General features: G+C 37.4%; 1 protein-coding gene across 1 annotated transcript in view; it reads right to left on the bottom strand.

The window, feature by feature from the left end:
* Positions 1-15267, bottom strand: part of LOC134539704 (receptor-type tyrosine-protein phosphatase N2) — a 251035-nt gene that overhangs the window by 54696 nt on the left and 181072 nt on the right. Inside the window, exons 11-16 of the mRNA XM_063381924.1 lie at positions 14249-14442; positions 12748-12829; positions 12610-12656; positions 9886-10010; positions 1230-1316; positions 13-98 (exon numbers count right to left, since the gene is read on the bottom strand). Coding sequence (XP_063237994.1) covers positions 13-98; positions 1230-1316; positions 9886-10010; positions 12610-12656; positions 12748-12829; positions 14249-14442 — 621 coding nt within the window. The remainder of the gene's footprint in view (positions 1-12; positions 99-1229; positions 1317-9885; positions 10011-12609; positions 12657-12747; positions 12830-14248; positions 14443-15267) is intronic.

Genomic DNA, 15267 nt, shown 5'->3' on the forward strand with positions numbered 1-15267 from the left:
ATTATTACTCACTAATTTTCCTCGCTACTTCAGAAGCGTTCATATGGCGAGGATTCGCCCGCACTTTGAATATCAAGTCGTGCTTGTCTTCCCCAAGCCTGTGAGAAACAACAACTTTATTTTACAGAAGTAATCTGCGTATTTGCATATAGTATGCGCTGTAGGAAATTAATCATGGATTGCACACTTATGAATTAAAAAAAATGATTTTATTTGCTGATTTAGTTTAATTCATTCGACTCTTTCCTCGTGATGAAGTAATGGACCTTGTCTAACAACACAAAAATTTTCAAACATTAGAAAGGCAATAAAATAAAATAAAACATACATTTCTAAATTAACCTAAATATAAATTAATACCAAGAATTAAAAACACCTGCCAACGAAATAAATAAGCATTTTACTAGCACGTAAAGAAAACACGTTTATACCACAAAAGTTTGTAAACATAATTTTATGTACAAAAAATTACAACGATTTAAAAATAGCAATAAGTTATTAGACTGACAATAGTTGTATGGGATCAAGTTTCAAATAAATATAATAATACTACAAACTTATATTTGATAAAATTTAATTTTAATACAGAAAATTAATAAAATTACAAAAACCTTATTATTTGAAAAAGTCTACCACATTACCTAATCCTTATTCATAATCATTCGCTAATATTCAATTAATTGGACAAACATTTCATTTAATAAATGAATTCACATTACATTGAAATGTGTATAACTATGGTAGGAAGCTACATTATTTTTTTCAGGTGGTCTTTACATCCGAAGTATAATTCTGACGTTTTGTAAACTATTAAACATTATTACAAATTAGTTTGAACCAATTAAACCTTTTCCTAAAACTTTTTCCCTGCTAAAACGAAAACCAATAAACTTATAATTTTTCATAAAATTTTACCAAACATTATAATAATTTTAAATCTAGATGTATCAATATCGAGGTTATCAGAAAATCAATACTTTTGCAGGCAAGAATATTGAATAATTCATTGGCTTAAAACTGACGTAGTTGAATTTATGAAGGTTATTATGTATTAATGATCATTTTAAAGAAAACATATTTTTTTTCTAATGGAAATAATGTTAACGTTATGAATATTTATATTAGTACCTACTACACACTCAGTGAATTAGGTTCTATATTTCACAGACACTATTGATTGAATAAAACTTAATCTCAAATTAAATTCTAATAAACACAGTTAAACTTACTGTATGTTAGTAAAAGTGCTTCGTGGAAGAGAGAGTAAATTTGTAATCCTTTCAGCTATTTCGTTTCCTTTCTTCCATTCGTAAATACTGAAACAACAATTACCAACAAAATTAATTAAAAAAAGTGAAATTTAAGGATTTATCAATACATAAACTATTATAGAGACAGCGATACCATGTGTAAACAAAATTATTCGCAGTGTAATTGGCCTTACAGAGATCATTTATACAATACCCATATGAATATTGATAATTTATTAAACGCTTGATATAATGTACATAATATTCACTTCAATACTAAGGCGAAAAAATAACCATAGCAATTGTTGTACAAAGTTACAATATATTTATTGTAGTATTACAAACTATTTCTTGGCAACGGTTTCCAATTGAATCTTTTGTAAAAGTACAAACAATTTTTTTCTGTGAAGAAGAAACTGTTTGGATCTTTCTATACAAGCATACGTGCATCTCTTTCCTGCTTTCCTACTCTTGGATTTAAAAAAAATTAAAAAAAGAGTAACTCATTTATGTTCGATTTGACACCGTATTACATAGTATGAGAGGAATAAGCAAACAAGTTGCAAATTTCCTTTACCTAAATTAATTTAATTAATTTAATACATATCATTTGAATTCAAAAAGATTTGCTTGAAAATGGAGACGTGGTATTTTAATTTTTTGACAGGAAAACTATTTTTTTAATGCACCGAGAATTCATGACAAATTTAAGTTTGTATTTTGTGAAACTATATGTCTCCAAAGACTTTTTTTTTAAGTTCTCACTGATTACAGTTTTTTTTTTGTGCTAAAATATAAAACTGTAATGGCTCACTAGATAGGCTTATTTTAAAGAATTACAAGGAGCTTTAATACGTGATCAACCAAAGGAAAACTCAAATGTAAGCTATATTTACCTATATTACAAACCGAATTGACAACCAGGAAGTAAGGGAAAAAAACAGAAACTGAACAAGAATTTTTAATTAATTAATTTCGGACCTTAGTATAAAAATTATACCAAGTTGATGACAGTTGAAGAGTAAACCATTCACAATATAATAAAAATTTATTGCAACGATTATGACAGCAGAAACTTGATAAAAGACGATTCGGGATAGAGCGGATTGGGACATACATCGGATGAGTGTCTCTTGTGACAAATAAAATTTGAAATAATTTGACAATTTTACCTCTGGTAGATGTCACTCAAGACTTATTCTTAGGGGCAGGCATTTTTCGCGAATAAAAAATCTGAACGCCTACTAGACTGCAACAAGGTGTACCCGCACCAGTGGTTTCTTCCTTGTGATTGGCGGCCGTCTGCGAAAGAAGTCGTTGCCTTTTTTGACTAAGCCACTCAGGACGCGTTTGCATTCGCACAGAATTACTCTGATTCGTGTTGTATCAATCAACATGTACCTGAAAGAAATTCACCCATTCACGAAACACAGACGCTGCTACAGTGTTTTAATTTATAACAAGTCTGAATCTTTTCGCGAAATATGCATGGCCCTACTTATTCTTCGCTATTGCTCACTATTCCCTTCGAAGAATGCATCTGTTTTGGTTACGGGAGGACTAGAAAACATAAAAACGTATTCTGTATGTTATAAAATAAAAAAGGGCGACACTAGGGCACGTGTATATGACGCAAATTCAACTTGCCTAAGGAAACATTTACATTGAGGGTGTAAATGCATCTGCACTCGTTTCTTTTGTTGAAGATTAAATTAATTTAGGTGAAGGAAATGTGCAACTTGTTTGCTTATTCCTCTCATACTATGTAGTACGGTGTCAAATCGAACATAAATGAGTTATTCTTTTTTTAAATTTTTTTAAATCCAAGAGTAGGAAAACAGGAAAGAGATGCACGTATGCTTGTATAGAAAGATCCAAACAGTTTCTTCTTCACAGAAAAAAATTGTTTGTACTTTTACAAAAGATTCATTTGGAAACCGTTGCCAAGAAATAGTTTGTAATACTACAAGAAATATATTGTAACTTTGTACAACAATGGTTATAGTTATTTTTTCATGTATGAAATACGTTTACCAAAATAACTCTGAGTATTTCTAACATAAATTGGGGTATAATTTTATATTGTAATAGATGTTTCATGAAAGCGTAATTCTTTTGAACCACTGAAAATTGAATGGAATAATCAACAGTTTGGCTTTATTTTGTTGTATCGTGGTTATTATGTAAGCAGTTACTATTGGAAAGCTGTTAGGCACGGATTACAAATAACTTTAAATATTGGAGGTGCTGGGACAACACAAAGCATAAATGCTCGGGTAAGACTCCGAACCCAGTATTACCGCGAACACTATTTTGTAGTGATACAGTTGTTTGCATATAAATGTACAAATCTACAAATACATGTATTTGAAATTTCAGGTGAATATTTTTGTTCCATTTCCAAAAAAAAAAAATTGTTTTCTGTAAAGTCGGTTTAAGGACGATAGTTTAACGTTACAACGTCATAACAAAACATTGATGTAATGATTGCATACTTTTATGAATAAAATTGAATCATTTTTATTGAATTATCACTATTTCGTATCGATACAAAGAAGGAGTGAAATGAAATCTACAATTTAATTGATAAATTTACTTTTATTTGCACTCATTAATTCAAAAATGTTTATTACTTTAACGAAGAGATTATTTTAACTATAACTTTTGTACATGTTTGCTATTTAACTTCTTCCAATCTGTGTCATTCTGTTAAGGATAGGACGATGATAGGAAAAGTAGGAAACGAATGGGAGTGTTTGAAGTTTAATGTGCCTCGAAAAAGTCAAATCGATGGTTGTTCCAATCGAGTGGAAGAGAGATAGATGCGGCGCAAGCGTACAATGAGCGTAACGGGACACAGCGTAACGGGACAATGTGCGTTACGGGACACCTTTTCGTGCGTGAAGCCGGCATTCATCGATTTATTAGACGTTGTCACGTCAAAAAAAAAATTTACAGTGTGCTATTTAGATTACACTTTTTTCTTTCAGCCTCACGGAAGGAGATACTAGCCCGACCTGACGACCTGTCGATACAAGCTGTCTCCAGTGGTAAGGGCGGGCGTACATCCGGTTGGTCGCTGTGTATTATCTGTCTCATAAACGTGTAGTCGTTTGATACGCTTGCCGAATTCCAAACGCTGTATGTTTGTGGCCATATATTTTTTTTTCCATCGGATCCACACAAATATACTTTACTTCACCGTGTTTGAACAGAATCTGTTCAGACGCACAATTAGTAGCGTCTTACCCAAACGATCTTACTCCAGAAACAAACAAAATTATAAATGTTTATTAAACTGTCCCTTTTTTTAACAAAAATTAGAATATTCTGACATTTAACAGGATTGGTTCTCTTTCGTTGTAAAAAAAATTAAGAGTCCGCCTTTGAAATGGTTTCAGCTATAAAACGTTTTTTGCAACAAAGCAACGCTCAAATGATGCTATACTCTGACCTGTTTAACAAACGAAACAAGAGAAACTGAAATGTATAAAATAAAAATGAAATATAAAAGTGAATCATACAAAATTAAATTGTCCAACACAGACACGTGAGGAGGCCTGAACGCAAAAACATTTTCACATCCGCTCGTGCGCTGTTTTACAGAAACTCACCATGCCTTATCAGTGAACCGAGATGTTTTATATTTAATAATTAAGTTGGACTTTAATAAATTAAAGCTCGGTTAGGCAAAAATGAGAGTGTTAATTATGTTCTCAAAACAATAACTGTTTTTAGCGTGTACTATAATAAATGATTACTAAAATAAAAAATTCAATCTGGTTAAAATAATTTTAAGTATAATTAAATTACAAGTTTAATTAATTCAGAGAGGGAATACCTCAAATTTGAGTTTTAATCAAACTTGATTAATAGAAACTAAATTACTATCGAACATTTTTATTTGCTTTGATTTCACAACAAAAAAAATGCCCTGCAGTGATTGATTTAGCTAATGCGTTTTTAATATTTGAAGCAGAAAAATTGTTCATGTAAAAATATTTAAACATGCCAATCTAAACTAAACTAATGGATGTTGAATAAAAAAAAAGTATTGCATTATACTTATTCCCAGTGTTATAATAATTGTTTGTATAAAAGAGGAGTAGGCCTACCCTTCTTCATTTCTACAAAACCACTGCAGATGGCCTCAGTGAACATCACGTGAAATGAGACAATGGGCGAAAACAGCATACTATCTGTAATTGCTGAATTCTGAAAACCGTTGTTTGGTTATTTGCTCGGTAATAAGTCCCAATTGTAGTACCTCGGAAAAGACTACATTTTAGGATTGTTTTCCTGTACATTGTGTGTAGAATGGTTTCTAGAGTTCGTGTACATACGTGCTAAACTCATGCAGACATTTGCGGAAAGTAATGTTTCTATTGGTGACGAGTTTGTGCTGTGTGAAGTGAATACGTGGCTTCAGACGATTTTCGGAGCTGATATACCTCGTATGTTTGCAGGTTTGAGATATGTTCACGTGAACGATGGCTTAAGTGTGATGTAAAACATTTACATAGTGAAGGGGAGAAAAAAACCACTGTATTTGTCATCTTCTAGACGGAGTTTGTGTGGTACACATCCAACAGGAAACAATACTCTCATTTAGTTGAATAAGGATACTATGCCATCTGTACCTAGGAGGAGGTATTCTAAGACGTCCAGGTAAAGTGGCGATTAAGCACAGCCTTGTTGGGATACGACCGTAAGAGCCCGTCTACAATAGTCCGAACCTGTGCGTGGTCCGTGTCCTTATCCGAATGTGAGTGACGTCACATTGTCTCACCGAAAACTACCCTGTCCACAATTGCGATGTCCGATGTCCGAATGTACTGATTTCTAAAGTTGTCACCAGAGCTCAGTAAATGTGCCAAAACAAATGTTTTAGTTTATTGTTTTGATGCTTCGTAGTTTGAGATTGAACTTATGAAAGTTATGTCAGTTATAAGTGACTTACAGCACCTTCCATTTCCTTCAATAACAAAAACAAACACCACGTTTTCAAACGGTAACCGGAAATTCAAATATCGTGAGTGTTCTGTTCTTTTTCTGTGTCCGAAGTACACAGGTTGGGACAAAAAGTTCAAATTGACGAATGTCTTCGGACCAGGTAGGTTCGGACCTTCGCCCACTTGACGCATGACGTCAGAGGGTCACGTGGACCAATCAGCGACGAGTGTCCTTCGGACACAGTTTAGGACATTGCTATTGTAGACGGACCATAACCTAACTCACGGGCCGTTATTTCAGAACGTGTCCAAACTGGATCCCAGTAAGGAAACATTGGCAACTGTTTTGATAAAACAGTGCCCTGCGCGAGGCCAGAAACAGGTTTCAACGCATTCTAGCGGACGTTTCGCAATCATCGATACAATTGTTACTATAAAAATACTAGAGATAGCACCATCACACAAAAAAATACATCCGCCTTCCTAATTTTCTCAAGTATTTTTTTTTTTGTAAGTTGCGAACACACAAGCAATAATAAATTTTTATATAGATTTTCCTAACTTTATTGACGTCACGTCTAATAAATCGATGAACGCCGGCTGCACGCACGAAAAAGTGTCCCGTTGCACACATTGTCCTGTTACGCTATGTCCCGTTACGCTCATTGTACGCTTGCGCCGCATCTATCTCTCTTACACTCGATTGGAACAACCATCGATTTGACTTTTTCGAGTTTACATTAAACTTTAAACACTCCCATTCGTTTCCTACTTTTCCTATCATCGTCCTATCTTTAACAGAATAACACAGATTGGAAGAAGTTAAATAGCAAACATGTATAAAAGTTATAGTTAAAATAAATTCTTCGTTAAAGTAATAAACATATTTCAATTAATGAGTGCAAATAAAAGTATATTTATCAATTAAATTGTAGATTTCAATTCACTCCTTCTTTGTATCCATACAAAATAGTGATAATTCAATAAAAAATGATTAAGTTTTATACATAAAAGTATGCAATAATTTCATCAATGTTTTGTTATGACGTCACGTTAAACTATCGTCCGTAAACCGACTTTACAGACAACCAATTTTTTTTATCTATCATTTTGCCTATCACAGGTGTGACATAAAAACACGCGCGTATTAGAATGCAACGATTTTTTTTTTTTCAAATTTCAAAGCAATCGGTGAAGAACATTCGGAACATTTACAGTTTTATTTATACAGATAGCAAAATGGACATTATTCCCCTTTCAGTAAAGAGCTGGCTGGATACGCCCTTGGCAGAGTGTCGTGACGTGTTTTCGCCTCCACATTGCGGAAGGCAGCGAGGGACCACTGCAGATTCACCTCGCTCACCTCACCCCAGGCACACCTTTATGGTCAAGAGTGGACATGCCCATTCGCTTCTATGGTACACCCGATATATATAGTACACTGGACCGTAATTACAGTACGCTAGTCGGTAATTATGATCGCGCGTTGAACTGGGGGAGGGGAGAAATGATCGTACGCAGCATGTGTACCAGGGAGAAATCATGATACACAATTCCAAGCCACCCACACGCCTCCCCTCCACCCACCCAGTTTTGTCTGCAGAAATCGTCAACTGTCGGCCGGCCACGTCTCACAACGTCACGGCCGCCATTTTGATCGCAGTGTTTGCTGCTGGGAATCCTTCTTTTCACAGACGAGAGAGCCAAACGTCCGATCGTGCATCTTCGGTTTTTCTTTTGGTTCATTGTAAATAAATATGGCGGTGTTGATAAAAGAATACTAATGGTAAATTAGGTTAGGTTAGCTACATTATAAATACTTTAAAATATTGTGGACGGTTGATTTGGTAGGATAGCTACATAAAAGATTCGGAAAAAAAGCATGAACTTCGGGAACTTCGGGTTTTGGCTCTCTCGTCTGTGAAAATAAGGCTTCCCGTTTGCTGCTAGGCAGCGCCAGCGGCGGCAATTTGATTCCCTCGGACGATCACCCTTATCGTCAACAATTACGGGCACGACGGACGAGACCCTTTAGGCTGGTCGCACACAGAATTATTCAAGATGCGACTCGGCGCGACAGCTTGACACCGTATTTCCGTTACGTTATTTCCGTTACGTTATTTCCTCCCATATTCTTGAAATCAATTTGTTGTTGTGATGCCCCTTCAAAGATTGGTTACATAAAATACGTGTAAATATTTTACGAATCATATTAATCGATGTGCATCCAGCTCCATATTGAGAAATAAAAGTCAATTAAAATACTTTACAAGTGAATAAACTAGTCCGCTATAGACACATTACCATAAACCAAACAAGGGTTTGCACAACACGGCACACAGTTGAAGACTGCAGCCACCAGACAGTCTGCTTCTCTACGAAGTGGACACCTCATGTCTGATCTCGACAGTATTGTGGCGTGTCGTGCTGGGTCTGATCCTATATGCACTGCTTGTATGTAGATACATGGATATTATCTTTGAAATATTTGTGCAATGGGAGTGCATGACTTGATGTAAGCTTTTGGACATACGCCATTGCTAAGCACATGTATGTCTGTAGAAGAAAACTAAAAAATATACCCAAAAGACAAAAAAACAAATTAAGTAAAAAATGACTGTTGTCAACAGGATATAAACACCACATAATATTCCATAACAGGAATATGGCCAACATACAAAGAAAAACAAAGAAAAATTGACTAAGAGAACGAAAAAAAAACCACAAATGATGACAGCACAAAAATATTGAACCCAAAAAATTTCAGCGCAACAGTTTAAACGAGACAAAAACACGACAAAACGAAAAGACGAAACAAACACAAAAGTTTTCCAAAACAGAAGAGAACGAAAAAAAAAAAACCCACAAATGATGACAGCACTAAGTATTGAACCCAAAAAAAAATTCAGCACAACAGTTGAAACGAGACAAAAACACGACAAAACGAAAAGACGAAACAAACACAATAGTTTTCCAGAACAGAAACAAGCGACGTTTCGGCTACTAACAGTCAGAACGTCGCCTCGCTGTGTGTGAGACCGGCCTTAACCCTTTGAGGCGCACAGAGATATATTAAAAATAAATTAGAATCTATTGTGTAACTTTTAGCACAGACGTAACGAAAGGAAAATTAAAGCAGCCAATGTTGCTTGTTCTTGTTAGGATCGCCAGATAGCAGCACAAGGCTTACTCGCGCGAGGTATTTCGGCAATACCACTGAAACATTGCAAAAAGTAACATTTTTTTCAAAGTGGTATCGTAGGAATACACAAGGGCGTAGGAACCGGGGGGGGGGGGGGTAACTTTTTGGGTGGAGGGGACTGTCCCCCCTAACTTTCTAGACCGTGATATTTTTATTTTATAATATTATTCTGCCCAACTTTATTTGTAATTTCTCCACTCATCAAATTTTATCTTAAGGAAACAATAATAATTTTAACCTCGATGTATCCAATGGTTAGATACAAAAACTGCTTAAAGAGCGCTATTTTGCACTTTTAAAATCAAAAATTTTCCTGTGGAGGACCCCCCGTCTTAGTAAGAGGGGAATGGGTTTACATGACATCAAAATCATTATTTGTCCCCCCCCCCCAACTTTATGAACACAGCTACGCCAATGGGAATACCACTACAAAACAAAGGGTTGTTTCGGCGCCCCCACTCTAGCGGTGAGCTCCCCTCACCTGTCCTTGAACGTGATGTAGGTGTAGGTGGTGTCCACCACGTCGTATCGCAGAGCAGTCGACGTGGGCACCCCGGCAGAGAAGACCACTTCTTTCTTCTCCGGCGTCACGTGCGGCGAGGAGTTCTGTCGACAGGGGCACAAGTGTTATCTTCGAAAGATTTGTGCAATGGGAGTGCATGACTTGATGTCAACTTGTGGACATACGCCATTGCTAAACACATGTATGCATAGGCGTGCCCAGACATTTCCGTTATGGGGGGGGGCCCTGCTAAATTTTTAAATCAGAAGCTGAATTTAGAATGTTAAATAGCCTAAATACATTCATTCATTGCTGTGTTTATATTTTTTGTGCAGTATCAACGAGATATGTTTACTAGTTAATATTTATATCCGTATAATTTTAACAATCTTGAAAATATGTTTTTTTTTTTCCATAGACAATGTTTAAAGGGTAGGTACCTACTTACACATTTTTCCCTCTCGAATTTACCAATAGTTTGATCCAGATCTACCTTGAAATGAACTTCTTTTTAGTGAATGCAAACACAGCAATTCAGACAACAGAACTTTTACAAACCTCTTAAAATATTTGTTTTTGCTTGGCCATTTTAAGGGACCTCATGTTTTAAATAAACTAAGGCGGCTGTATTTCCAGAACAATAAAATGTTTAAAAATATTATTAATTAGCACGCTGCAACACTGAAAAACAGTGAGTGTCACAGTGCCAGGAATATACGAATATTAACGAACGCATTATAGAAAATGCCGATCTGAGTGATTACATTAGGGGGGGCCATGGCCCACCTGGCCCCCCCTGTAGGCACGCCTATGCATTATGCCTGTATAAGAAAACTACAAAAAAAACAAAAAGACAAAAAACACAAATTAAGGAAAAAAGTTGCTGTTGGGGTGTATATATCCTGTTGACAACAGCAAATTTTTTGCGTAATTTGTTGTCAACAGGATATATACACCACAACAGCAACTTTTTTGCTTAATTTGTGTTTTTTGTCTTTTTGTTTTTTGCAGTTTTCTTATACCTACAGACATACATGTGTTTACCAATGGCGTATGTCCAAAAGTTTACATCAAGAAGAGCACAAGTGTTTCTCTCCCTCCACCACCTAGTTACGGTCCCCGTCATACCCGGGCGCACACAAAGGCTTTTCGTGTTAATTTATTTCCATAATTGAAGTGAAAACTTCTTTAGCCGCGTTTGAGCGATTTTTGATAGGGGCAAAACTTATAGGTAGAGTCTGGAAAAATTCGCGCTTTGGATGACCTCTAGGATAGACTCCACAACCCTCTACACACTCAGGCAAATGCCACCTGCTCATTGGCTGTTGACTCGTGACACCTGTCAACTGGGACGCTTGCGGTTCGATACTTTTTTGGTTGAAGGTTTTTCACTGGCTCAAAGTTCTTCAGATAAACTGTGAGCCAATCACAGAAGCAATATAAAGGTACAGTTGTTTGGATTCTAGCATATCGTGAAATGAATCCGCGAATTTTTCCGGTCTCTACTTATAGGTTCGCGTCACCGACATGCAAGTGACGTGTTGCGCCAGACTGGCGACGCGCAGCGGCCTGTGTATGTACATGGGTAAAAATCTTGTGAGTTCGCGTCACCGACATGCTCTAGTAGCTGTGAGTGAAGTTAAATTGACCGCGTTCGGCGATTTTCTTTTGTTTATTTATTTACGTAGTGAATGTTGGTTATTTGTGGATTTAAGTTCATAGTTTAATTTTTCAAGGATAAAACTTCATTTATTCTCATTTTAAAGTTATAAGTTTTTCATTTTATTTTTATTTTCCAAGGAAATTTTAACGTTATTGTGTGGTACATATTGCGAGTATTTGCTATTTTTTAGTAGGTAGTTAAGTTTAGGTTGTGTGTTTTTTGTTGTTTATTTATTTACGTAGCCAATTTCTTTAAATGTCAGGTTATTGATTTATGAGAAGTAATATTGATTATTTGTGGATTTAATTTTTTTTCAATGATAAAACTTCTTTTCTTCTAATTTTGAAGTTATTATTGGTAGGGGCAAAACTTATGGGTTCGCGTCACCGACATGCTAGTGATATAATACCAAAATCATTTTCTTACGTGCATTTGACGTAGAAATGATATCATATTAAACATTTTAAAATATAGTTTTAAGTTTTCACTTCTGTCCACAGTACCATAACTGCATTTTCGTTTGTTTTTTTAATGTTACCTACATTTTGTCTCTAACCACTCTATGGTACGCACGAATGTACGACAAATGTTATTGCGATCACAAAAGAATATTTTTGTTTTATTGTATGGACAATGCTAGTTTCGTAAATTTCACCACGTGTGCAACCACCAAAACGTTTATATTATTTAACTTTTTGAAGGTAATCACTAGTACCTGTTCAACGAAACGAAACAGCCATTTTGTTTTTAAATTTGCTATGCTCATACTTTGTTCACATAGACAGAATAATACGCACAGACAAAAACACTTTTTGGAATCCAAGTAGATAGTATCAGCCTGTTTTTGAGTAAAAATCATTTCGTAGAGACAGAACGAAATTTTTAAAATTTTTAGATTTAGTTTTGGTACCTTGTATGCCAACGTATATAACATTTATCATAAAATAGTTTCTTAAAATCACATCATATCAAATCATCTAGATTCAACTTATTTGCATGGCGATTCAATCCTACAATATTGCTCGTACGTCGCAACGTACCTTTCCATGCTGTGCGAGGTAGCTGCTCATTTTAGGCCATCCATAACCTGAATGAAAAACAAAAGTAACATTTTAATAATCACGCATCGCGTGTTCTATAAGTAGATTAAAAGATAAACTGGTTCGCATTTTCAATACCTGTAGAGGGTTTGTAGGCCTCAGGGCGTAAATCGTCGAGCTGAGACCTGCGTTCGTTCTTGTCTTGTTCATCTTCCTCCTCCTGAAAAAACACGGAGGTACTTATTCACTCAGGCTTAATCCCGATCACACCTCGATTGTATAACGTAAAAACTTCATTAATAAAAAAATAATGTAAACGAGTCTCATAGTACTCGCCATATTTAGGTATAACATCTCACTCGTGTATTCTCGTGTTGCAAATAAATTTTCCTACAGGCAATAAGAAACTTGGCCACAAAATGTAACGTGTATGAAAATTGTGTTTTTAACCACATTTCTGAACGATTAAGCAGGATAATGCATGGAATTTGATTTCAAGGGAATGCTATCAAACTAAGTTGCATTTATTTTGAAATAATCCATAAAATTGGGCGTGTCTTCACGCAATACATTCATCAAAATGATTTAATTCTCAAATGAATAATTTTTGGATTAACTACATGAACCCATTTGTTTTTTTGCGTTTGCACACTGTGAGAGTCTGCAGAATATTATCATCGCCGGAAATATCACTTGAATCCCACGGCACGCATCTCTCTATACATCGCGAACTAGACTATCCTGCCTGGCCACCTGGCTCAGCGAACATCGTGAACTAGACTATCCTGTCTGGCCACCTGGCGCAGAGAACATCGCGAACTAGACTATCCTGTCTGGCTACCTGACGCAGCGAACATCGTGAACTAGACTATCCTGTCTGGCCACCTGGCGCAGCGAACATCGTGAACTAGACTATCCTGTCTGGCCATCTGGAGCAGCGAACATCGTGAACTAGACTATCCAGCCTGGCCACCTGACGCAGCGAACATCGTGAACTAGACTATCCTGCCTGGCCACCTGGCTCAGCGAACATCGTGAACTAGACTATCCTGCCTGGCCACCTGGCTCAGCGAACATCGTGAACTAGACTATCCAGCCTGGCCACCTGACGCAGCGAACATCGTGAACTAGACTATCCTGCCTGGCCACCTGGCTCAGCGAACATCGTGAACTAGACTATCCTGTCTGGCCACCTGGCTCAGCGAACATCGTGAACTAGACTATCCAGCCTGGCCACCTGACGCAGCAAACATCGTGAACTAGACTATCCTGTCTGGCCACCTGGCTCAGCGAACATCGTGAACTAGACTATCCTGTCTGGCCACCTGGCTCAGCGAACATCGTGAACTAGACTATCCAGCCTGGCCACCTGACGCAGCAAACATCGTGAACTAGACTATCCTGTCTGGCCACCTGGCTCAGCGAACATCGTGAACTAGACTATCCTGTCTGGCCACCTGGCGCAGAGAACATCGCGAACTAGACTATCCTGTCTGGCCACCTGGCGCAGAGAACATCGCGAACTAGACTATCCTGTCTGGCTACCTGACGCAGCGAACATCGCGAACTAGACTATCCTGCGTGGCCACCTGGCGAACATGGCGAACACGGGGCAGCTGCAGCTGGAGAGACGGCGCACCTGCCCGGCCTGGTGGCGGAAGGCGTAGTTGTTGGTGCTGAAGAGCGGGCCGGGCTTCTTCACGTCCAGCCGCTCCTTGCGCTTGAAGCCGCCGTCAAGCGGGTCGTACTCGTCCAGCAGCTCGTCCAAGTCGTCGTCTAGAGCGCGCTGCAGCGCCGCCGGGGAGCGCCTCTGGTCGCCGTCCTTGAGCTCGCCTGCCCGGCAGACCGCAGTGCTCTGCGCTTTCCCCTCGCGGACTACTTGCACACTTGCCACTTGCATGCATGTTAGATAGCAGGGGTGCCCACAAGGGGGGGGTAACGACGCAGACTGCGTCATTAAAATTTCAGGAGGGGGGGGGGGGTGGTTGAAAGACAAGAAAAATGTATATATTATTTACATAATTATAGCTTCTAATGTGAAAATACATTTCTGGTGCTTTGATAATTGAAAGGGATCTTGTAAATCAAATTGGCAACCCCGCACTTTCCTCAACAAAAGCAGTTATCTGTCGGTTCAGGATGGAAATATTACCTAATATGACCAAAATTATTATTAGAAAATCAGTTTAAATTAATGCAAAATGTGATAAAATATAATACTAAAAAAGTATAATATTATAAAATCATTGAGTAAATCATTGAGAAAATGGCATAAAAAATTTCGGGGGGGGGGCCATCATTAGGTTAGGGGGGGTGAGTCATAGTGTTTGGGGGGGGGGGGGCACCTCTGTAGATAGTGACAGGGGCGTAGCCAGGGGGGAGGGGGGTTTAGGGGTTCAAACTCCCCCCCCCCCCCCTTAGCACCAAATCTTTAATTAATTTCTTATTCATAACTCAAACAAATTTCATATTAAAATTAATAAAATTTTTACCATTACAATATTTAAATTTAAGTACCAAAAAATGCTAAAAATAGCACTATTTTACACCTTAAAATCCAAATTTTCCCCGGGGTAGGATCCCCGGATCGCCCGCTTTAATACGGGGGGTCCATGCTTCTTACCACCCCCCCATACACAAATCCTGGCTACGCCACTG

This window comes from Bacillus rossius, chromosome 15 (genome assembly GCF_032445375.1).
Source record: "Bacillus rossius redtenbacheri isolate Brsri chromosome 15, Brsri_v3, whole genome shotgun sequence".
NCBI lineage: Eukaryota > Metazoa > Arthropoda > Insecta > Phasmatodea > Bacillidae > Bacillus > Bacillus rossius.